Source organism: Rattus norvegicus, chromosome 2 (genome assembly GCF_036323735.1).
Source record: "Rattus norvegicus strain BN/NHsdMcwi chromosome 2, GRCr8, whole genome shotgun sequence".
Classification (NCBI taxonomy): domain Eukaryota; kingdom Metazoa; phylum Chordata; class Mammalia; order Rodentia; family Muridae; genus Rattus; species Rattus norvegicus.
The window spans coordinates 196,545,117-196,570,666 of NC_086020.1; the positions used below are offsets into that span (position 1 = coordinate 196,545,117).

The 25,550-nt window shown below is 37.2% G+C and overlaps 1 protein-coding gene and 1 pseudogene across 3 annotated transcripts; both read right to left on the bottom strand.

Moving 5' to 3' along the window:
- Positions 1 to 1,036: 1,036 nt before the first annotated feature.
- Chial1 (chitinase acidic-like 1) lies at positions 1,037 to 22,536 on the bottom strand. 3 transcript variants are annotated; one of them, XM_006233113.5, is made up of 11 exons: positions 22,261 to 22,536; positions 20,574 to 20,603; positions 19,874 to 20,075; positions 16,069 to 16,125; positions 15,230 to 15,395; positions 11,260 to 11,384; positions 4,003 to 4,126; positions 3,553 to 3,738; positions 2,548 to 2,667; positions 2,320 to 2,461; positions 1,037 to 1,338 (listed from the first exon to the last, which is right to left on the bottom strand). In XM_006233113.5, exons 1-11 carry the CDS (start codon positions 22,334 to 22,336, stop codon positions 1,244 to 1,246), a joined length of 1,323 nt encoding a protein of 440 aa, XP_006233175.1. In that variant the 5' UTR covers positions 22,337 to 22,536; the 3' UTR covers positions 1,037 to 1,243. The 3 variants fall into 3 exon arrangements, with proteins under 3 accessions (XP_006233175.1, XP_063137725.1, NP_001127984.1); XM_063281655.1 differs by lacking the exon at positions 20,574 to 20,603 and having other exon boundaries at positions 22,261 to 22,474; NM_001134512.1 differs by lacking the exons at positions 1,037 to 1,338; positions 22,261 to 22,536 and having other exon boundaries at positions 2,306 to 2,461; positions 20,574 to 20,622.
- Positions 22,537 to 24,152: 1,616 nt separating this feature from the next.
- Gapdh-ps9 (Glyceraldehyde-3-phosphate dehydrogenase, pseudogene 9) lies at positions 24,153 to 25,250 on the bottom strand (annotated as a pseudogene).
- Positions 25,251 to 25,550: the final 300 nt, after the last annotated feature.

A 25,550-nucleotide genomic window follows, 5' to 3' on the forward strand; every position in this document is an offset into this window, starting at 1 on the left:
TCTGGGTTACCATAATCAGAATCTTTTGTAGTCCCATTCATTTGCCTGCAAAATTCACTATGCCCTTGTTTTTAATAGCTGAGTAGTAGTCCATTGTATAAATGAGTCAAACATTCTGCATCCATTCTTTGGTTGAGGGATATCTATGGTGTTTCTGGCTTCTGGCTATTACAAATAATGCTGCTATAGACATAGTGGAGCATGTGTCCTTGTTTTATCTTGGAACATGTTTTGGGTATATATCTAGTAGTGGTAGAGCTAGGTCTCCAAGTAGAACTATTCTGAATTTTCTGAGGAACCACCAGATTGATTTCCAGAACAGTTGTACCAGTTTGCATTCCCACCAGCAATGAAGGAGTATTCCTTTTCTCCACATCCTTGCCAGCATGCACTGTCACTTGAGGTTTTATCTTAGCCATTCTGATTAGTGTAAGGTAAAATCTCAGGGTCATTGTGATTTGCATTTCCATGATGACTAAGATGTTGAACATTTCTTTAAGTGCTTCTCAGCCATTCTGACTTCTCTGCTGAGAATTCTTTGATTGCCTCTATACCTCACTTTTAATTGTGATATTTGGTTTTATTTGGAGTCTAACTCCTTGACTTCCTTGTATAATTTAGATATTGGCCCTCTATTGAATGTAGGGTTAAGTTTTGACTGTTCCGAAGCTCTGACCCAAGTCCTAGACTGGATTTGCCAAGTCTATCCCTGGATAAATACACAGAAAGGTAGGGTGAAGTAGTGTGGTATGGATAAAATCAAATTAATTGTATAGATCTGTGTAATTAACAAGGAAAAATAAACTATTTTAAAAGTGAACATGATTGCTGGGTGGAGGGCAATAATGGGGGGAGGATGAGGAGAGGAACACCCATATATAAGGGGAGGGAGACGGGTTAGGGGGTTGTTGGCCCAGAAACCAGGAAATTAAACAATTGAAATTTAAATAAGAAATACCCAAGTTAATAAAGATGGAGGAAAAAGAATAAATTAATGTAGGTTTTTGCTAAATTACAAAATAAACAAAGACACTCATGAACTAACTGCTTATTTTAATTTAGTGTACTAGGTAGAAGTGATATGGTCCTAGAAAGAGGCAAGAGACAGTATGCAGAGTTCCTGGAGAAAGGTATCAGATAGTGTCTATGTCTAGCCCAACAATGTTTGCTGCTCTTGAAGGCAGATTCTGCCTGGAAGTTCTAGAATGTGATTCCATTCAGGCGGTGCCAGATGCTGCTTGTGTTATTTGCTACTGAGTTGAAATAGAGGCTCCAATGCTCCAAAGTTACTGTCCCTGCTACCAGTCACATTGGCTGAAAGAGCAGTTACTTTGCAACCTAAAACATATAGCATAAAGAGAAGAACAATGAATTCATGTGAGGAAACTGACTGCTCTGAAACAAGAGAACTGGGCAGGAGGAAGTGTCCTAGAATGTTGGTACAATAAACTCAAGGTTTGCTCAGGTAAGTTCAGAAGTTACAAGCAGCTATTGTCTCAAGCCTGCCTAACTCACAATAAAAAGTTGGCCTCCCTTTGTTGGGTAATTTTAACAAAAACTAAAGTCATCTGAGATGAGGGCACCTCAATTAAGAAATTTCTTCCATAAGACTAGGATATAGGCAAGCCTGTAGGGCATTTTCTTACCTAATGACTGATGGGGAAGGTACAAGCCCATTGTGAGTAGTACCATCTTTGGGCTGTAGTCCTGGGTTCTTTAAGAAAGCAAGCGGAGCAAACAATGAGAAATGACAATAAGTAGCACTCCTCCATGGCCTCTGAATCAGCTCCTGCCTTTAGATTCCTGTTTTAGGAGTTCCTGCTCCAGCTTCCTTGATAAACAGTGAAGTAGAAGTCTAAGCCAAATAAATCCTTTCCTTTACAAGTTGCTATTAGTCATGGTGTTTCATCACAACAATAGGAACCTTAATTAAGACATGTCCCATATAAATCAGTTAAGAAATAGGCACTGATTCCCAGTATATAAAAACCTTTCTGGAGGATGTGGTACAAGTAACAAACAAATGCATTTTTAAAAAGTCTGGAGTAAATATAGGCATTCGTAATCCCCATGAATAATAGCTTAGATTTATGAGTTTCTATTAAACCTTCCCAGGGTAGCTATCTAATCTAGAAACAAATAAGAAAGCAAAAGCTAAGGAATCCTGATTTCCTATAGAGTATTAAATTGCTGACATGGTAGTTAGCAGTTGGAGAAATAGTAAGCACCTCACTGGCGAAAAGCCTGGCATATCAAGGCTTTCTCTGGATTGATGAAGGAACAATTATTTACCTTCTGCATACTCTTCCTGTCACTTACTTGCACTGTGCACTTTGAGGGCGTTCTTCAAGGTGGAGGTCAGGGGAAATGGGCCCTGATCACAGAAAGAACCAGTATAGTCATCCATACCAATGGCCCAAATCATGGCACCTCCAAAGTTGTTGTTCTTAAGCCACTGAGCCTGGTTAAGAAAAAAGGACAGCAGGAGTCACTTGGTTTCTTGAGACTCAGGGTTAGGGCTCAGAGCATCCAAAGAACTAACCTTACCTTGATGTGAAAGCTCTTGACATTGTCATAGCCAACCCACTCATTGCCATGGAAGGCATAGGGCACCTGCTGAGCAGCATTCCAGACCTGAATGGCTCCATTTTTCAGGAATGCACAAATCTTTGAACAGTTAAGAATTTCAGATAATGTAAATATTATTTCCATGTAAGAAAAATGTGCACATTTATTTGATTTCCTTCCTTTGATTGTCTCCACAAGGTTTACCTCAAATCTGTAATTGATTAGATTTCTAGGAAACTAACCCTACAAATTTGTTAGAAAGATTTAAAGTGTTTTATTTTCTATACTAGAGGTCACCCCAAGGCCTTGCTAATGCTAAATAAGAAATTTACCAATGAACTACATCTCTAGTCCTTTTTTTATTTGAGAAAAGATCTGAGTCTGTATAGACTCACTGCAAACTGATGATATTCTTGCCTCTGTCATATGAATACAGAGTTAATGGTTATGAGGCACCATGCTTGCCAAATATATTCATAATATATTACTATATACTATGCAACTATTTTTTATTTCTGTGGTATTGGGGACTAAACCCAGGGTTATATACATTCTAGGCAAGAGATGAAGAATTGATATATATCTCCATGTTTTTACGTGTTCACAAATCGTCCACAATTTTAGTGTTTGGTTTCAGGATCCATGGTATTCTGAGACATTTGTGTGTGTGTGTGTGTGTGTGTGTGTGTGTGTGTGTGTGTGTGTGTGTCTGTGTGTGTGTGTGTCTGTGTGTGTCTGTGTGTGTGTGTCTGTGTGTGTGTGTAAATACAAATATAAAGAGTGTGACCTACTAATCGAAAGAACAATGTGTTAGTAAATGCTTATCACTTTTGGTTACTTGGAAGCTATGGAATAAAAATTTTAAGTCCTTAAAATAACATTCAACTCAATTTAAGAATAAGATAGAATAAAAATTCAGAGTCAGTACATTTTTCTTCTTAGGCATATAAAAGTTCACAGAGCACTGTGCAGCCAACTACTAACCTCATAATAGGCCCAGAATCCAGTTTTCTTTGTGTAGGGTCCTGGATGGCCACCACGATTGCTAGGGGCACCAATTTCTGTTTTAGTGGAGTCACTCAGAATGAAAGTGTGTCCATATGCTGGAAAGCCAACAATGAGCTTCTCAGGTGATACCCCTTTGTTCTTCCAGTTGTGCATTGTATATTTCTGCAGTAGCAGAAATTAGATATGGTGTCCAAGCCACAGACCATCTATGAATAATTATGTTAGCTATTTATTATAAGCATTCAAATTTCTGTATTAACCTAAAAATGACTGCTAATTTCTTACAAATAATTTCAGTATATTAGAGTTTATACTAAATGAAACATGATTGATGACTTAAAACAATGAGATTTGTAATTAATTGTGTTGTTTTTGTACTAAATCTACATATGATTTATCTTACCACTTCTCTATACAGTATCTTACTATGTTGTAAAAGGCCTTGACTCCAGTTTCAGCTGGAGATTTATAGAGAGGACTGTTTTCTCCAGTGTAACCATCCCAAGATCCATGGAGGTCATAGGTCATGACTTGAATGTAATCCAAAGACCTAGGGTAAGGGGAAATTACTTAAAATAATTTATTTTTATTAATTACTTTATTTCTAACCCCAAAGTTGCCCCCTTTCCTGCACTTTCTTGTAGAATTCTTCCTATCCCAAAATCCTCTTCATTGCTGAAAGTATGCAGCCCCAGGGTATCCCCCATCCCTGGGGCATCAAGTCTCTATGAAATGAGGCACATCTCCCACTGAGACCAGACAAAGCAGTCCTCTGCTACATATATTTTGGGAGCCTCAGACCACCCTGTGTTTGCTTTTTGGTTGGTGTCATAATCTCTGTGTGATCCTAGGAATGCAGGTTAGTTGACAGTGTTGGTCTTCCTATATGGTTGCCATCCCATTCAGTTCCTTATATTCTTCCCTCAACTCTTCCAAAGGGATCCCTGACCTTAGTTCAATGCTTAGCTGTTAGTATGTGGATCTGTCTCAGTCAGCTGCTGGTAGACTCTCTCAGATTAAAGTAATTTGTTATGATTATTTTCCACACCTATTCCAGCAAAAGATGACCTTTCCAAGGCCTCTGAACAAAAACTTAGATCAGTAAGACATCCCAGGAATAAGAAAACTGGGCCCAAATCCCATGGGGGAGAGAACTGGACCCTCAGAGATGTGGACACTCCTGAGAACTCAGAGGAGACTACTCTCTGCCCAAGTTCCCGACCCAAGAGGAAATTGCCTAGTGCCGTCTGTGCTCCTAGGCACAAGGACCTAGGAGTAGTCAGGGGCATGGCTCATTGAGCTTCTACCTGTGCCAAGAGCCGAAAGCCAGTCACCAGGAGTGCCTACACACTTGAGAGCAGAGGTTAGACCAACTTCTCGGCTTTAGATGACCTGTCAGGTGGACTAAGGTCACACAACGGCAGAAGTTCTCTGGGACAGGGCACTTCTGGTTTCTGGCTGTGCCCGAAACTGAACTGAATTGATCAAACAGCTCCCTGAACCTAAATCGATTGGGGGAGAGAGCTAAACACGCAGAAGTTCGGATAATCCTGAGAACACAGATCAGACCGACACCACTGCCCAATTCTGTCCTCATCCCTAGCCCAAGAGGAAATTGCATAGTGCCTCTGGATACTGGAATATAGGAGCAGTCAGCGTCAGGAACCTGCTGAGTCCAGCCAGTGCCAGAAATGAACTGAACCAATCACACACCTCCCTGCACCCAAATCCTATGGGGGAGAGAACCTGGACCCTCAGAAGTGCTGAAACTCCTGAGAACTCAGAGGAGACTACTCTCTGCCCACATTCCTGACCCAAGAGGAAATCACCTAGTGTCATCAGTGCCCCCTGGGCACAGAGACCTAGAAGCAATCAGGGGCAGGACCCTTCAGGTTTCTGCCTGCACTGAGAGCTGAAAGCCAGTCGTCTGCAGCACCTACACACCTGAGAGCAGAGCTCTCTGTTCCCATATCCAGCTAAAAGAAAACAGGTCTACAGAATGCTGACACACAGGCCAGCATTCTGACACAGAATCGTCAAGCCACTGTAAGAGACAGCAAGGCAAGCTAACACCAGAGTCAACCTGATGGCAAGAGGCAAGCTCAGGAACTTAAGCAACAGAAACCAAGACTACTTGGCACCATCAGATCCAAGTTCTCCCACGAAAGCAAATACTGCAAATGTAAACACAATGGAAAAGCAAGACTTAGATATAAAATCACATTTTATGATGATGATAGAGGACTTTAGGTAGGACATAAATAACACACAAAGAAATACAGGACAACACAAGTAAACAAGTTAAAGCCCTGAAAGGGGAAACAGAAAAATCCCTTAAAGAATTACAGGAAAATACACAAAATGAGGGAATTGAACAAAAACATCCAGAATTTTGAAATGGAAATAGAAACAATAAGGAAAGTACAAAGAGAAATAACACTGGAGAAATAAAATTTAGGGAAGAGATCAGGAGTAATAAATGCAAGCATCACCAGCAGAATACAAAAGATAGAAGAGAGAATATGAGGGGCAGAAGATACCATAGAAGACATAGACACAATAGTCAAAGACAATGTAAAACAAAAAAAAAAAGCTCTAGTCCAAAACATCCAGGAAAACCAGAATTTTCTCCTGTCACATAATAGTCAAAACACCAAATGCATAAAACAAAGAAAGAATACTAAAAGCAGAAAGGGAAAAGGCCAAAGGTCAAGTAACATATAAAGGCAGATCTATCAGAATTATATATTCCTTCTCACCAGAGGCTATGAAAGCCAGAAGATCCTGGACAGATGTCATACAGACCCTAAGAGAAAACGAATGCCAGCACAGGCTACTACATCCAGCAAAACTCTCAATTAACATAAAGGGAGAAACCAAGATATTCCATGACAAAACCAAATTTACAGAATATCTTTCAACAAATCCAGCCCTACAAAAGATATTAGATGGAAAAGCCCAACAAAGGAGGGAAACTATACCCCAGAAAAGGAAGAAAGTAATCTCCTTGAAATGAAACCAAAAGAAGAGAGGCACACAAACATAATTCCATCTCTAACAATGAAAACAATGGGAAGCAACAATCACTGTTCCTTAATATCTCTGAACATCACTGGACTCAATTCACCAATAAAAAGACATACACTAACAGACTGGATACACAAAGAGGACTCAGCAATTTGCTGCATACAGGAAAGACACCTCAGAGACAAAGACAGATACTACCTCAGAGTAAAAGGCTGAGAAACAAATTTCCAAGAAAATGGTCTGAAGAATAAAGCTGGAGTACCCATTCTAATATCAAATAAAATCGACTTTCAACCAAAAGTCATTAAAAAAGATAAGGAAGGACACTTCCTATTCATCAAAGGAAAAATCCACTAAGATGAACTCTCAATCCTAAATATCTATGCTCCAAACGCAAGGGTACCTACATTCATAAAAGAAACGTTAATAAAGCACACATTGCACCTCACACGATAATAGTAGGAGATTTCAACACCCCACTCTCATCAATGGACAGATCATGGAAACAGAAATTAAACAGGCACATAGAGAAACTAATAGACGTTATGAACCAAATGGACTTAACAGATATTTATAGAACATTTAGCATAAAACAAAAGGACATACCTTCTTAACAGCACCTCATGGTACCTTCTCTAAAACTGAGCATACAATTGGTCACAAAAAATCCTCAACAGATACAAGAAGATAAAAATAATCCTATACATCCTATCAGATCACAATGGAATTTGGCTTGTCTACAATAACAACAATAATGACAGAATGCCCATATATACTTGGAAGTTGAACTATGTTCTACTCAATGATAACTTGGTCAAGGAAGAAATAAAGAAATTAAAGTTCTTTTAGAATTTAATGAAAATGAAGGCACAACATACCCAAACTTATGGGACAAAAGAAAGCAAAGCTAAAAGAAAAACTCATAGCTTTCAGTGCCTGCAAAAAAAAAAAAAAAAAAAAAAAAAAGCAGGAGAGAGTATAAGTCAGCAGCTTGACAGCACACCTAAAAGCTCTACAACAAAAAGAAATAAATAAACCCAACAGGAGTAGAAGGCAGGAAATAATCAATCTCAGGGCTGAAATTAATCAAATAGAAACAAAAAGGACTATACAAGGAATCAACAAAACGAGGAGCTAATACTTTGAGAAAATCAACAACATAAATAAACTCTTAGCCAGACTAACCAGAGGGTATAGAGTGTGAATCCAAATTAACAAATTCAAAAATGAAAAGGAAGACATTACAACAGAATCTGAAGAAATTTAAAAAATCATCAGATACTACTGCAAAGACCCATATTCAACAAAACTAGAAAATCTGGAGGAAATAGACAATTTCCTAGACAGATACCAGGTACCAAAGTTAAGTCAGGAAAAAATAAACCATCTAAACAACCACATAGATCCATAAATAGAAGCATTTAATAAAAAAGAGCCCACGACCAGATGGGTTTAATGCAGAATTCTATCAGATCTTCATAGAAGATCTCATACCAATACTGTCCAACCTATTCCACAACATGGAAACAGATGGAGCACTACCGAATTCCTTCTATGAAGCCACAATTATATTTATACGTAAACCACACAAAGACCCAACAAAGAAAGAGAACTTCAGACCAATTTCTCTTATGAATATCAATGCAAAAATACTCAATAATATTCTCATAAACCGTATCCAAGAACATGTAAAAAGGATTATCCATCATGATCAAGTAGGTTTCATCCCAAGTATGCAGGGATGTTACAATATATGGAAATCCATCAGTGTAATCCACTATAAAAACAAACTCAAAGATAAAAAACCCCATGATCATTTCATTAGATGCTGAGAAAGCATTTGAGAAAATTCAACACCCCTTCATGAAAAAAAGTCTTGGAAAGATCAGGAATTCAAGCTCCATCCATAAACATAGGAAAATCAATATAGAGCAAACCAGTAGCTAACATTAAAATAAATGGAGAGAAACTTGAAGCAATCTCACTAAAATCAGGGAGTAGACAAATGTGACAACTCTCTCACTACTTACTCAATACAGTACTCGAAATACTAGCCAGAGCAATCAGACAACAAAGAGAGGTCAAAGGGACACAAATTGGAATGGAAGAAGTCAAAGTACCAATTTTTGCAGATGACATGATAGTATACTTAAGTGACTCCAAATGTTCCACCAGAAAATTACTAAGCCTGATAAACAATTCAGCAAACTGACTGGGTATAAAATTAAATAAAATAAATCAGTAGCCTTCTACTACTCAAGGGATCAACAGGTTGAGAAAGGAATTAGGGAAGCAATGCCTTTTACAATAGTCCCAAAAATAAGAAATACCTTGCTGTTACTTTAACCAAACAAGTGAAAGATCAGTATGACAAGAACTTCGATCTCTGAAGAAAGAAATTGATGAAGATCTCAGAAAATGGAAAAACATTCCATGTCCATGGATTGGCAGGATTGATCTAGTAAAAATGACCATTTTGCAAAAAGCAATCTACAGATTCAATGAAATCCCCATTAAAATTACAACTCAATTCTTCATAGAGTTTGAAAGAGAAATTTGCAAATTCATTTAGGATAACTAAAAACCCAGGAGAGCAAAAACTATACTCAACAATAAATAATGTCTGGGGGAATCACCATCTCTGACCTCAAGCAGTATTACAGATCAACAGTGATAAAAAACTATTTGGTGTTGGTACAAAGACAGGCTGGTACTTCAGGGAATAGAACTGAAAGCCTAGAAATAAACCCACAAAACTATGGGCACTTGATGTTTGACAAAGGAGCTAAAACCATCCAATGGAAAAGAGATAGCATTTTCAACAAATGGTGCTGGTTCAACTGGAGGTCAGCATGTAGAAGAAGGCAGATCAATCCATTCTTATCATCATGTACAAAGCTTAAGTCCAAGTGCATCAAGGACCTATATCAAAACAGATTCACTCAAAATAGTAGAAGAAAAAGTGGGGAAGAATCTCGAACACATGAGCACTGGAGGAAACTTCCTGAACAAAACACCAATGGCCTATGCTCTAATCTCAAGAATTGACAAATAGGATCTCATAAAACTACAAAGTTTCTGTAAGGCAAAGGACACTGTTGTTAAGACAAAAAGGCAACCCACAGATTGGGAAAAGATGTTTACCAATCCTACAACCAATAGAGAGCTCATATCCAAAATATACAAAGAACACATGACGTTAGACTGCAGGGAGACAAATAACCCTATTAAAAACTGGGGTTCAGAGCTAACCAAAGAATTCACAGCTGAGGAATGCCGAATGACTGAGAAGCACCTAAAGAAATGTTCAACATATTTAGTCATAAGGGAAATGCAAATCAAAAGAACCCTGAGATTCCACCTCACATCAGTCAAAATGGCTAAGATCAAAAACTCCGGCAACAGCAGATGCTGGCGAGGATGTGGAGACAGAGGAACACTCCTCCATTGTTGGTGGAATTGCAGAACGGTACAACCACTCTCGAAATCAGTCTAGAGTTTCCTCAGAATATTGGACTTGAACTACCTGAAGAACCAGCTATACCTCTCTTGAGCATATACTCAAAAGATGCTCCAACATATAACAAAGACATATGCTCCACTATGTTCATAGCAGCCTTATTTATAATAGCCAGAAGCTGGAAAGAACCCAGATGCCATTCAACAGAGGAATGGATACAGAAAATGTGGTACATCTACACAATGGAATACTACTCAGCTATCAAAAACAATGACTTTATGAAATTCACAGGCAAAGGGATAGAACTGAAAAATATCATCCTGAGTGATGTAACAAATTCACAGGAAAACACACATGGTATGCACTCATTGATAAGTGGATATTAGCCCAAAAGCTCAAGTTACCCATGATGCAATCCACAGACCACATGAAGCTCAAGAAGAAGGATGAGCAAAGTGCAAATGTTTCACTTCTTCTTAAAAATGGGAACAAAAATTTTTATAGGAGGGGATATGGAGGCATAGTTTGGAGCAGAGACTGAAGGAATGGCCACTCAGAGCCTGCCCATGTGGCCCATATGTATACAACCACCAATGTAGATAAGATGGATGAAGCTAAGAAGTGTGTGCTATCAGGAATTGGATATAGATGTCTCCTGAGAGACACAGCCATAGCACGTCAAACATTGCAGCAAACAACTGAAATGAGAATGGAACCCCCATTCAAGGAATTAGAGAAAGGATTGAAAGAGCTGAAGGTGCTTGCAACCCCATAAGAACAACCATGCCAACCAATCAGAGCTCCCGGGGACTAAACCACTACCCAAAGACTATGTGTGGACTGACCCATGGCTCCAACTTTATATGTAGCAGAGGATGGCCTTGTTGGGCACCAATGGAAAGAGAAGCTCTTGGTCTTACCAAGTTTGGACTCCCAGTGTAGGACAATGTCGGGGTGTGGGAAGGGGTGTTGGATGGGTAGGATAACACCCTTATAGAAGAAGGAGAGGACGATTGGGAGGAGGCTTATGTCTTGAAAACTGGGAAAGGGGATAACATTTGAAATTTAAAAATAAAATATCCAATTTAAAAAAGTTTTAAAAAATCAAAAATAAAAAGGAAGTTATAACAGTGGATAAAAAGCAAGAAAGAAAACTGCTCATACTATAGTATTACAGGGCATGGTACATCACTCACTGTGACAGTTGGGGAACATGATAGCCAAATTGGATTGGGGAGATGACACCGGCAAGTGCAGCAGTGATTATCAGCCTGGACTTTTTGTTCTTGCTCACCTCCTTTTCAAAAGCTTTACGTATTTCCTATAGAGTAATATGATATAACACCATATGTTTGGAATTAATTTAGCTCTGTAAATAAAATACATGCTAAAGCACTTCAACATCTTTTATCTTACTTAGTCAACATTTCAATAAAGTCATTGTGGTAAATGATGTTAACACATGGCTAATATTCATAGGTAATAGAGATTATTCCCAATGCTACACAAAATGTCGGCAACCACTCAAAATCAAGGTAAAGGTCCTAGATGTCCATCAATGTATCCCAGCATCATCCTGCTCTGGAACTACATTTGCTTTGATGCCCTGGATTCAGGTTTCAGTTGGGTAGAAATTTGCTTTCATTTGTTCAATAGAGGACCTTTTTATGAGGCTGATTTTCATTTCAATGGAAGGGAGAAAGAATAGATAGATGACAGATCAATTTCAGTATGAGATGACAATTCCTTGGTGTGTCCTGTGATTCAAACATTACTTAGAATATTAGGTTTTACTCTTATTACAACATTATTTGGGAATACCAGAAGGAATTAAATAGACTGCCTCAGAAAACTGCCATGTAGACATTAGTCAAAGTGACCAGGATGTTCTACTAGAAGATGCATTATAAGTGAGATGTTTTACTGTCTTTAAATATTGAACCCATATATTGCACAGTGTGTGGTTTTGTTCTCCATTGTGTCAATGAAGTAAAAATAAGTGTCTAGAAATTATAAATATACTGAAAGCATGCTTTAACTAAGAGTTCATATACTGTTTTTTGATAGTTAAATCTGTTCAACAAAAAGTAAATTGCCACTATAGAACTTTCATAATATATATACATGCATACAATCAAAAATAATTAAAATGGAACCACCATATAAGTAGGCAACAATGACTTTACTAGATACAAAAAATTAATTAAAAGCAAAATGTCAGAAACTAGTTATCTCTTTGGGAGTTATTGGCTAGTGTGTGCCCTTGCACACTTTCTAATTGGATTTGGAGACCACTCCACAAAATAAAACCCACACTTGGCATCATTATCAAAGCAAAGAACTTATGACTACACAGGTCATTGATTTTAGGGAATGATCTACTATTATTCTGCTAAATGGACGTAGATGAAACAAACAACAGATAACCAGTCATTATAGTCATAGATCAATACATCTCTCAGTTCTCATCAGAGAATTCTCAATCCTAAATTGGTTATTATAGTTCCTCATTCAGATCCTGGCTGATAATCTACTGTTCAGACTAAGAAAAAGAATCTGTCTTGAGATCATAAAATATATAGATTATAGATTGTTTTCAGCAAGAGAGTCAAAAAAGTTATATTAACTAGAAGTGACAGATGACCACAAGAAAACAGTGTTTCTGAACACAGAAGTATGGATACACATATGAATTCATGGGAATTGTGACAATATTCATATGACCTATATAACACAAGCCAGATAAAATTCTGGCATAGAGAGCTGCTGGAGTAGGGACAGTCAGTTTTCCTTAAGAGTGTAGAAACTAAGAGATTGATCATGCTCCAATGGAAGGCCACTTCCAAGAACATGTGAGCAACAAACATTGGACTAGATGGATTTTAAGAAATAGAACACAAATTTATTTGGGTAGCAACATAATTGAGGAGGTGTTATCAGAGAGCAAATACGACCAAAACACAAAAACTTTTCAAAGAAGTAGTAAAAATGTTCTCACAGATTCATCTATTTACATACATGCAGTCACTATCTATCCTCAATTGCATAGTACCAGACTATGTTCATCACTGAGAGAAAGCATTTTATGTACTGCAGTAAGAAATACCCTCCATAGCCTTAGTAATTTGAACAGGTCCCTAGTCAATGATGTATTTGAAGAAGTTAAGGTAGTAAAACCTTGCTAGAAGAAAGTCATGTGTGGGAAGGAGTTTGAGATTAAAAAGCATGTCCACTTCCAGTTTGCACTTAGTGTTTCATGTTATGGTTCAAGCTGTGAGCTCTGAAAACACTGTTCCAGCCACCATGCCTACTGCTTGCTTACTGTTATGCTAACTCTCTAGATCTTCAAGGGAAAATAAACACTTCTGTAAGTTGTGTTTGTCAAGGTATTTTATCCCAGCAATAGAAAATAAGTAATACTTTAGGAAGCACTTTTTCATCTTTCCATGAACATTTGTTTAAATATACTGTATTGTTTATGCTTTGCATTCCTTTATCCTGTCATTCATCAAAAATATTATGAAATTATATTTTAAAATTTTATTTATTCTTTAAGAATTTCACACACTGTATCTTAAACATATTAATTCTCTTCCCTCAACTTCTCTCAAATCCTCCTGTACCTTTCTACTAATCCAAGTTCATTCACTCTTTCACTCTACGCAAAACATCATACAGTCCAGTTTGTACATACTATCTACTCTTATGGAGTTTACCCTGCAATGTGGTTGATATATCCAGTGACACATAATTAAAGACAATATATTATCTCTCTTCTATTACCAATGTGTTACATATAGCCCACTGTGTTACATTTTATGCCCACTTCACCTCTTTTCTGTTGGAATTTTGTCTGGTTTGTGCTTGCTCTGCTCTTGTGCATGCTGTCACAATCTCTATGACACATGTGTTCATATGTGTATAACCTTGTGTCTAAAAGTCTGTTTCTTCAAAATCATCAACTGTTTCTGGTTTTTAAAATAAATCTGTCCTCTCCATTTGTGGCTTTTTGAGTTATTTACTCTTCTACTCCTAACAGAAGCTTCTCTGATGAGGAGTAAGTGATTCCCCAACCTCTAGGCCAAGAAATATGACATTAGAAGTCACTCTGTTACTATGTTCATTTAGAAGAATAATTGTAATCTATTTTCTCTTAGGAACCATGGCCTATTTATTCAGGTTCTTAGCCTCTTTGTCAGGTATGGGTTCTTTCTAGTGAAAAAGGTTCTAAATGAGGTCAAAAGTGTCCAGTTTCTCCTTTAACATATGTGCCACTATTGCATTAGTGGGAATAACTTGAAGATAGGTCATTAGTGTAGCTTGCATGGTTCATAGCTGGGTGACATTAATGATCAGTTTTCTCCTCTGATAGTTTGTATAGCACCTTCAAGCATTATGAATACTAGCCAACAGAAAAGAATGTTCCATATGAGTACCATCTACATTTCTCTATGTAGTATGACTCAAGTATGTGGGATGTTCACCAAAAGTGTTTTGCTATCAAGTTGTGAAGGATAATCAATAGTATTATCGGTGGTTTGCAATATCTGTGGGGTCTATAGGACTATTTGGTAGCATATATTCTTAGGTAGAATATTATATTGTCCACCTCTATAGTAGCTTTACATGGAGTTTGTGTCGGTATGTGTGTGTGCGTGTGTGTGTGTGTGTGTGTGTGTGTGTGTGTGTGTGTGTGTGTGTAATCCTTGTATACACATAAACTAATGAAAAATGTGAAGTTGAAATGAATTACAGGTCTTAAAACTCATGTGGTCAAGCCGAAGGTGTGGATTAGCAGTTAAGAACATTGCCTTGTCCAGGGTTTCTGAGTTCAATTCCCAGGATTCATATGGTGGCTCAAAATTGTCTATAACTGTAGTCAATGTGATCTGATGCTCTCTCCTGCTGTGTAGGCATACATTCAGACAAAACACCTATATATGTAATACCAAAATAAATAATATTTGTGTTTTATAAACTACATGTGGTAAAAACATCTAGTATATACCTTGTTGAATGAAGTGATGGTACTTAAGAATCTTTGCAATGATAATACTTTATAAATCTAAATTCATATTTAGTTTTGTAATATAATAATTCTCCTTAGAAAGATAAAAATTCAAATCTTCTAGGAATAAAAACGGTATTTATTCCTGATTTCCTTACCTGTGTTAGGATAGTAAAGAGATGTTTGTCCTTAGGAGGGCTTCCATAACAGCCAGGGTACTGCCAAGCTAAGTTAAGTCCATCAAATCCATACTTTCGCAGGAATTTTCTAACTGAAGTAATGAAAGTGTGGCGGCTCTCAGGAGTTGACACCATGGTGATAAAACTAAGGGAACACAGAGAAATGATAATAATTCTTCAGGAAACTAAACACACTGGGATAAAGATGCTTTATTGATTAATATATGCCTCTGAGTCTTTCATCAGGACCTTTCCCCAAGATTAAGTCTCTGCAGTTCTCAGGAAATCCCTGTGGAATCTCTGCTTTTGGTCAACTTTCCATGTATTTAATTATTGCTGATTCTAATGTTCTGTGTATTGAATGCAGCTGTACTGGTTTTGAGTGGAGCTAACATATCAGTGTGTTTGGTCTTCAAATAGTTCTCAAATTTATGTGCTCTCAAAGAAGGCTTACTGCTTATGCATGTCCATTTTCTTTCCCTTCTTTTGGAAACAAAGATGAAAAATATATCAGTTATTCCTCTGGCTTTGTATGCTGAGGTACTTTAAGAAGGACATCTGTTATGAAATAGGTAATTAAATCTTAGGGGAGTACCAGAATATTAATCCAAACATTTAAACATATGAAATACACACTAGTTTTCCAAAGTCTTTTGGTTAGTAATGAAGTTCCACTGTAGACTTTATTTAGTTTACATGTTCCCTTAGTGGATACTTTAGTACTCCATCTAAAACTGTGTAGGATAAGGAGACAGAAATGATGCTACAGATTGTCTTCAATAGTATGTGAATGAAAACTATCTCAGAAGAGAACTTACAGACCAGCTTCAAAGTTCCAGCAACCAATAGACAGGAGTGTTTTCAGCTTGTTGTTTCTTTAAAGTAAAAGAAAAGAGAAATTTCAAATTCCATGGGTCCTCGTATTTAAAATGAAACTATTTATGGTATTGGGCCTGTTCTTATGCTTTAATCTTGTCTTGATATTATACAGTAAACTTGTGAACAATTTTTCTATTAATGAAAATTTATTACAAATTTTGTGTTGCCATAATCTTAAATAACATCAAAGTTACTTGGGCAAATCTAAAGTACAAGATTTTATAAGGTATATTGTTATTTTCAAAATTATAAGATAATTATAATATTTCTCCCTCCAAACTATTCCTTATATAACTTCCCACAGTCTGCTTCAAATTTTTGACCACTTTGTTCACTAATTTTCATTGTAGACATATAGGCATATATTATATATATTACATATATGTCCCTATTATATATTCCTATGTTTTATACAGATATGCATAATTATAAGTATTTCTTACATATGACCTTTATCCACATCTCTCCAATCCCTTCCTGTCCCCCTTCCTACTTCTCCCATGCTCCTTTTCCAAAATTCATGCAAAGAATGTACTGGGCAATATTTCTAGTGCCTACAAATCAGACGATAATTAATTCATACCCTGTACTATGAAGTAAAATGATATCTCTTATTTGAAATATCATGTCTTCAGTCTCTATGATAATTAATCCAAAATCAGTGCATTAGAAATGCAAAGACTCTTCGGAATAGGGATTTCAAACTATGAATTTCCAAAGTGCGTCTTTCATGAGAAAACAATACTCAAGTTTTGGGTGCATTGTTATTTTTTCTGCTTGATTCTGGTTCTGTTGTGCTGGAATAGTGATTCACATACTATCAGGTAGTCTTTGATGCAAGAAATCAAAAAGTTGTTATTCCCAGTATAAATAATAGCTTTATTAATAACTATATTCATGATAGTACCATTGATCATGGTAGAAGTTGCCTTATTTTTGTGTTATGTATGAATAAACAGAATGGATATGCAAATTCCAAAGTACCAGGTATTGCTTTATTTTTCACAAAAGACATTTTTATTAAAATGTAGAAAATTCTTCTGATTATCAATCAGACCATTTGGTGTCTATTTTATAGTATGTTCATCCTCTTCCTTGTGCAATTCACTGAGACAATGGCGTTATTGAGTGATTAAATACACAAAGGATGGAAGAAAGTAGCTAATTTTAAAAATACTAAGCACATATAATAGGTAATATGACCTTTTACATATGTACTTATCTGCAGGTGGAATTATAATTTTGGACCACTGTTGCTCATCAAATGTAAAAAGAAACTAAAATAAGTTAAATACAAACATAGGTTGTGAAACTAAACACTACCTGAAAGAAACATGGATAAAACTACAAATGTGGCCTAAACAGTGATTTTTTTCCAAAAGATTCCCCATCACACAGGCAACAGAAGGAAAGATGATCAGTGGGATTATGCCATATTGCAGATTCTTACAACAAAAGTAACACAATCAACAGAGTAAGAAGACAAACTAGAATATGGAACAAAATATTTGATAACTATATACCTTGTGAAAGGTTAATAACCAATATATTCATGAATCAAAAGCTCTGAGTGATCAAAAGCATCCTGAATAAAAAATGGGCTAAAATCTTTACACATTTATTTAAAACAAGATAAAACACCAATAATGGTATGAACAAAAGTATTTTAAGATCATACAATCCAGAGATAATGTTCTTAAAACCATAATGAAATGTCATCTTCACCTGCTATGATTACTATGATAAAATATGAAGCACAACTACATTGTCAAGGAAATCTATTTTTGAAAGAACACTTAGAAGCCATTTATACAGATGTACTTTAATGCAGCCAAGATATAAACTAATATAAATAGTCCTTGAAAGGTTATAATTGTCATTTAATTTCTTTCCGAAGGATATGAAATGAATGTGTTGAAGAAATGGCACAAACAGTGTACAATTTGCAATATGCAAGATATTAAATCTCCTATACTTAGGTGAATGAGTAGACAAAAAGATGTACTAAATATAAGCATAAAAATTCAGCAATAGAATGAAGTGTGTTACTTAACATGGCATGTGTTAACATGGAGTGCATGTTAATAAGAAAATTAGGAGAGACCCATAAAGATACCATGCATGAGTAGACTCTTGAGTATTTGAACTCAAACATAAACCAGACTTGTGCTTATCATGGCCAGTCAGGGGAAAGAGGATTAGGAATACACACAAGAATTACAAAATTTCACTTATCATAACTTGATGATACCACATTTATGCAACATGGTGCTTAAAGTTTATAATAATTATCAACATTTTAGAAACAGCAGAGAGTAGATTAAATTACTGAAAATAGAAGTGTTCAGGGGCAGGCAAGATATCTCAGTTCTTATATATACTTGCCATCAAGCTGATCACCTCAGCACAACTCCCAGTACCCACATGGTGAGAGAGTTAACTCCTGAAAGTTGTGCTCTGATTTCAACACATGTTTTGTGGCATACATATGAACATTTATATGCATCTACAGACACCATAAATGCATGTAACAATTTTTATAGATGTGGTCAAAACAATGTATATATTTATAAATATTTCAAAACTTACATTTTTGTCAAAAATATGTCATTTTTTCTAACCTCAGTTACATTTGGGAGGGAGGAGAAAGCAACCACAATGGGGGAGGGAAAGGGGATTTGGGTGTGGGGAGAGGGAACATGGTCTTGTATTGGCTGGGCGAAAAGAACTGAAGCCCTGAGGACCAGCAGAAAAAAAAATGGAAACAGGTGACCTCAGGAGAAAGGAGATTGGGAGGACCCTTTCTGAAATGTACCAGAAACCTGGGAAGTGAGAGACTCTCAGGACTCAAAGGAGGGACCCTAGATGAAAGGTCCTACAGTGGGGAGAAGGAACTTATTGAACACACATCCAGCAGAAAGACAGGGCATAAAGTGAAGGATGGGGTTGCTATCCCACAGTCAAAACTCTGACCCATAATTCTTCCTGTCTGAAAGAATTGCAGAGAAATAAATGGAGAAGAACCTGAGGAAAAGGAGGTCCAGCAACAGGCCCGAAGTGGGATTCAGATTAAGGGGAGTCCCCAAGACCTAACACCATTACTGAGGCTATGGGGCAGTCACAAAAAGGGGCCGATTATTACTGCCCTACAAAAGACCCAACAAGCAGCTGAAATAATCAGATTCAGATATGAAGAGTGTGCCCAACCAATGAACAGAAGCTGCTGAACCCTCTGGTTGAATTAGAAAAAAAAGCTGGAGAAAGCTGAGGAGGACAACACTGTAAGAGGACCAGCAGTCTCAATTAGCTTGACACTGGATCACCAAGCAGGCAACATATACCAGCTGAGATGAGGCATCCAACACATATACAGCAGAGGACTCACATGTATGGGCCCAGTCAGAGAAGATGCACCTAACCCTCAAGAGACTGGAGGCCCCAGGAAGTTTAGAGGTCTGGTAGGGTGGGTGGTGTGGGGACATCCTTGTAGAGACAAGGGGGGAGAATGTATGGGATATGGAACTGTCGTGGGGGTGGACCAGAAGGATAATAAAATCTAGAGTGTAAAAATAAATAAATAAATAAATAAATAAATAAATAAATAAATAAATATTTTAAAATGTGATCAACTTGGAAACTGGGCATCTACATCAAATCTATCAATCCTGTAGTATTAAGAAGCATTGACATCTGGTAACTATTGACCCCACAGATGCCACATCATATATCTTCTCCTTCTCTTACCTCTTTTTTAAATCATTAAATTCTTTGTAGTCATCCAAATCTTTCCTTTTGGTCATGGTGTTGTTGTTTTCCCAAATCCCAGCAAAAGAATAGATTAGGTGAGTACAGAGGCAAGGGTCAATGTCATCAAGCTTCATACCTCTCACATCTGGCTGATACTGAGGCCAGTTGTTGAAGTAACACATCAGCTGGTAGGCAGAGTCTGTGAGAAGTGATGGTTAAGGATGACAGTGTTCTGTTGGTGCTAATGACCTGTTCTCATAATTTGTCCTTGCTACCTTCCTTTCCTGTACTTCAGATGCCTAATCTCTGGTTAAAAGTGATGAGTCTGAGCTCTCACAGAAGAGCCCATCTTGACTTAAAGTGACTTATGTTCGGTTTTGAAAAATACATAGGGGAAATTTGGTTTACTTATGTGACAAAACATGTCCAGCTGTCATGTAGAGCTAGGTAGTCATTAGTTTATAGCTCTCTAGTGGTCATGCTATAGTGGATAGCAATGAGAACAGAACTAAAATAGTCAACTCTCCACAAAGTAAACCCATCTCAATTTTTAGTATGTTATCTCCTGCTAGGGTTTTTTCTAAAATAAAATAGAATATAAGTTAATAATAATCTATATTAAGCATAATATTGGATTATAAGTAATTTAGAGAGATAAGAGGCATTGCTAATAGTAAACATGTAGTTAATGACTTACCAAGTTGAACATTCAGTAGGAGGTTGAGTCCTGGAAACAGAACATACATTTACCTGCTGTTCTCTAGGATCTAACTCAGAAGAAGCCATGTGAACCACATTGCTGATTATAGATTGCTATATCCCTAGTAATGCTCTTTTTTAATGGATACATTTCTTTATTTACATTTCAAATGTTATTTCCTTTCCCAGTTTCCTAGTAATGCTCTTAAACCTATTCTTTTACTATTCAGAACTAGCCATTACCCTGTCTTTTACTTTCTATGTAATATTTATTATTGAACATAAAGGCTATAGAAGACAAACTGACATTCACTCTACTTAGGGACGACATCCAAATGTGCCTCTTCTTCCATAGATTGCACGAGTTTAGCCTTATAACATGCAAAGCATCATTTAAAGCAGAGAATTGGGTTTCTCCTACAGCATTGCAATGTTCATTAAGAAGACTGTTGCAAAGCCTTTTGTAACAATGCCAGAAAAACAATAAAGTAAAACTCAAGATGATTTTACTCAGCTTAAATACAGTATGTTTTCTTTCATCATCATCTCACTATGGAACTTAGGCTGGCCATGACTTGGAGTTCCTTCTTCCTCAAAATCTTGAGTCCTAGAATTAAAAGCTTGAACCACCCTCAAGCTGAGCAAACCACTCTTTCTCTGACTGTTTCACTAATTAAGCTTGGTGTTATATTTCAAAATATATTCTGAAGGACACTGAGTTTAAAACTATATAGATTTTATGAAGCTAGTACATTTTGGAATTACATAAAGTATATATAAAATCATGCTCCATGAATGACTGTACTTTTAAGAATAATACATTATGTCATCACTGACTTAGGAAGACTGTATAGGATGATTAAAGAATAATTCTAAGTAATTGCTTCCATAGCACTGCCTCATGTATTGCTGGTCTTCATCTCAGAGAAAGCCATTCTACAGATATAATAAAATAAATAAATAAATAAATATAACACCAAGGAACAAAGAAATATGATCTACCGAACAGAAAATAATGCCTGTACACATAGACAACTATTTATAACTTCCGGAGATCTAGACCTTGGAGGAAAACTTCCAGTTTCTACCTTTCTAAACCAGCATAAATCCTAAATATATTCTAAATTCTTGTCCTACTACCCAGACTTAAGTTTGGTTCTTATCCATTAAAGAAACAGTATTGTGGAATCTTGAGCTTGGAACAGAGTTAGACCATTAAAGAAAAGGATCAAAATGCTGAGAACAAGTGACCATGCGGCACCCAGCCTCAATTGCTATATCTATAACTCCTCTACTCAAGACTCAAGGGTAATAGTAAAAATGTGTCAGAAAGATTCTAAGAGCCAGGGGAACAGGAAGATTGTTGTGAGATTCCCTCGCCTAAAAATGTCAAATAAGCTACACGAACTAAATCTATCAATGTGGCTTCCTCAACAAGAACACCAATACAAATGCTAACACAGAAGGGGAACATTTCACCTGGTCTCACTCCTACACAATCAAGTATAATTAACTATGGGATGCTAAGACTGGAAGAAATTGTCCTCCCAAGGAAAGTCCCCAAATTGGTTATCCTATATAAGTGCTAACCCCAGTCATCATAAAAATTAAAGCATCATTATAAAAATACTAGTAAAGAAACCATATAAGAAGAAGGAAGGATCTATATCTGATTACACACTTACCCATGATGAAAACAAGCTTGGATATGAATGCCCTCAGTACTGATCCAGCAGGGTCTTCACTGGTTTTATATAACATTTCTGTCCCTAATAATCACAAGAGTTTTCAAAAAGAATTGCTTACTACAATGTATGTATGGTTGATTTGTAAATCAGCATCTCTCTATTACAGACTCTGCTTTTAATGCTATCCATCCTAGCAGGAGGTGAAGTCCACAGTTACACAAAGTACTCACTTCCTTAATACCCCTTTCCCTACATGTTGAGGCTGAAAAATCTGTTGAGATAAGGCAATCAGGTTTTTATTTCACAGAATTTCCATACCTGGCATCAAAGCAAGTTTCTATTGGCAAGTAAACAACAAAAGCCTTTGAAAATTATTAGCTCTGTTTGAATCTTGTTTGTTCTTGGAATTATTCACATGCTATTTATATGGTCAATGCCTAAATCATTCCTTCTATCTACTCATGGACTACTTCCTTAACATTCTATTCACATTTGTTATATGAAATGGCCAAGATGTGGGGTATGGGGTATTTAGGGTTTCAAAGAATGTTAGTTACAGAGGGCCAAGGGTTGCAGAGATGAATTCACACTGTGATGTGTTATGTCAAATTGAGATACTTACTGGCACTTTGATATATAAATTTGACGATGAGAGAAGTTCACCACACTAAGGAGTCCTTAGAATAATGAGTGTGCTTAAGCCTATATAGGGATAAGTTTGTGAATAAACCAAGCAATAATAAAAACAAAATAATGCTCACACAATAGAAAGATGAAAGATCAACATACAGAACTGAGAAAGATTCATGAAATAGAAGAGAACAAACAAAGTGATAGCTTTAAGCAATGAAATGTTTCTTAAGAATCAGAAATCAACTAGATAGTAGCGCATACCTATAATATTAGCAACAGGAGGCTGAGGTAGGAGGATTGTTATGAGTTTGAAGCAAGCATTGACTAGTAGTGAGTTCCAGAATAATTTGAACTACACTAATACCTTGTCTCCAAAAAAAGGAAGGAAGGAAAGACAGGAAGGAAGGAAGGAAGGAAGGAAGGAAAGAAAGAAGGGAGGAAAGAAGGAAGGAAAGAAGGGAGAAAAGAAGAAGACCGAAACTAGTGTGTCCATAATGTCAAATGTTGCTGAGTATATACTATTTTTATGTCAGTACAGTTCTTGAGGCTAGAAACAATTCATAATTGCTAAATACTTCATATAAAGAAGAACAGCATTCCAATGCTAAATAAAAAATTTAAAATAGTTGTGATCACTCAGAGAACATCTTCATACTTCCTGTTGATTCTTTACTCACAAACAAGATGTCTGTCCTAAAAAAAAACTAAAAGACAGAAACTTCTATAGTTCTCATATTGACAGCATAAGTGTGGCTCATCTATTTGATATAATCCATATAGGCAGAAGAACTTCTCAAATTATAAAATTGAGGTGAAAGTTTAGGTATAAAGTTCTCTAGTCTTCCATGATCAGCTCTACTATATTTTATTCTTTTGTCATTTATTATGTGGGTCCTCACCAAATGGCATTTGTTTGCTTAACCAAGATGAAGGTCATCATTAATTTCATCATTTTAGAGAGCTAATGACTAAAATCTCTAACCTTATAGGCATGCTCATGGACTACTGTACTTAACAGCTATTTACCTTACTTATAAAATATACTACTTTTTTGTGGGTGTGGTAAACTTTATTGTTAATATTCAAGAAAATAGGGAGGGCTCCCTAGGCCCCTCCTATTATTATGGTGATCTGGGATAGAAATTGTGAGCGAGATGCTCACAATTGGGGGCTGAGTGGGGATGGGGACTCTTCAGCTACTGAGGGCTTCTCTCTTGCTCTCAGTGTCCTTGCTCGGGTGGGTGGTCCAGGGTTCCTTACTCCTTGGAAGCCATGAAGTCATTGGGGTCAACCACCCTGTTACTGCAGCCATATTCATTTTCATACCAGGAAATGAACTTTACAAAGTTGTCATTGAGAGTAATGCTGGCCCCAGCATAAAATATGGAAAAGTAGGAGTTGTTGTTGCAGTCGCAGGCAACAACCTGGTCCTCAATGTATCTCCAAATGCCATCCAGTGGGCTCTCAGATGGCTGCTTCATCACCTTCTTGATGTCATCATACTTGTCAGGTTTCTCCAGGCAGCATGTCCAATCCACAATGTATACATTGGGGGTAAAAATGTAGAAGGCCATGTCATTGAGCTTCCCATTTCAGCCCTGGAATGATCTTGCCAGTGGATATAGGGATGATGTTCTGGGCTGTCCCATGGCCATAAGACCACAGTTTGCCAGAGGGGCCATCCACAGTCTTCTGATTGGCAGTGATGACATGGACTGTGGTCATGAGTCCTTCCACATTGCCAAAGTTGTCATGGAAGACATTGTCCAAGGGGGCTAAACGGTTGGTGGTGCAAGATGCATTGCTAACAATCTTGAGTGAATTGTCATATTTTTCCTGGTTAACACCCATGGGGGCATTGACTGAAGAGGTGGTGATAATGATGCTTTTGGCCCCACCCTTCAGTGGGCCCCAGACTTCTTCTTCATGGTGGTGAAGACACCAATAGACTCCACTACATACTCAGCATCAGCACCAACACCACCCCATTTGATGTTAGCAGAATCTTGTTCCTGGAAGGTATAGATGAACTTCCCATTGATAACAAGCTTCCCATTCTCACCCTTGACTGTGCCATTGAATATGCCATGGATAGAGTCATGCTGAAACAGTAGACAATGTAGTTGAGTGTTGGGGATTTAGCTCAGTGGTAGAGCACTTGCCTAGCAAGCGCAAGGCCCTGGGTTCGGTCCCCAGCTCCGAAAAATAGAAAAGAAAAAAAAAAGACAATGTAGTTGAGGTCAATGAAAGGGTCCTTGATGGCAACAATCTCCAATTTGCCAGATGCAGAGAAGACAGACCTGGTAACCAGACAGCCAAATACGGCCAAATCTGTTCACACTGACCTTCACCATCTTGTCTAGAGGACAAGCCTGGCAATGCATGAGAAGATGCAGTAGTCTCTGGAACAGGGATCTGCTCCCAATTCACAATCTCTCCTGATCCTCAGAAACTAGTCAACTTGTGAAACTAACTGCTAAATATCTAGCCTCCTGGTTAGGACTCTATCCAGTCCTCTCCATCATCATCACTGCTGCTAAATTCTTTGTTTTTAAACTCATTTGTCCAAGATAAAATCAATCCCTAAACCTTAAGGACAGACAGCACACACTCACACTCAAACAGGAAAGATGCTTATTTTGGTCTAATCCAGA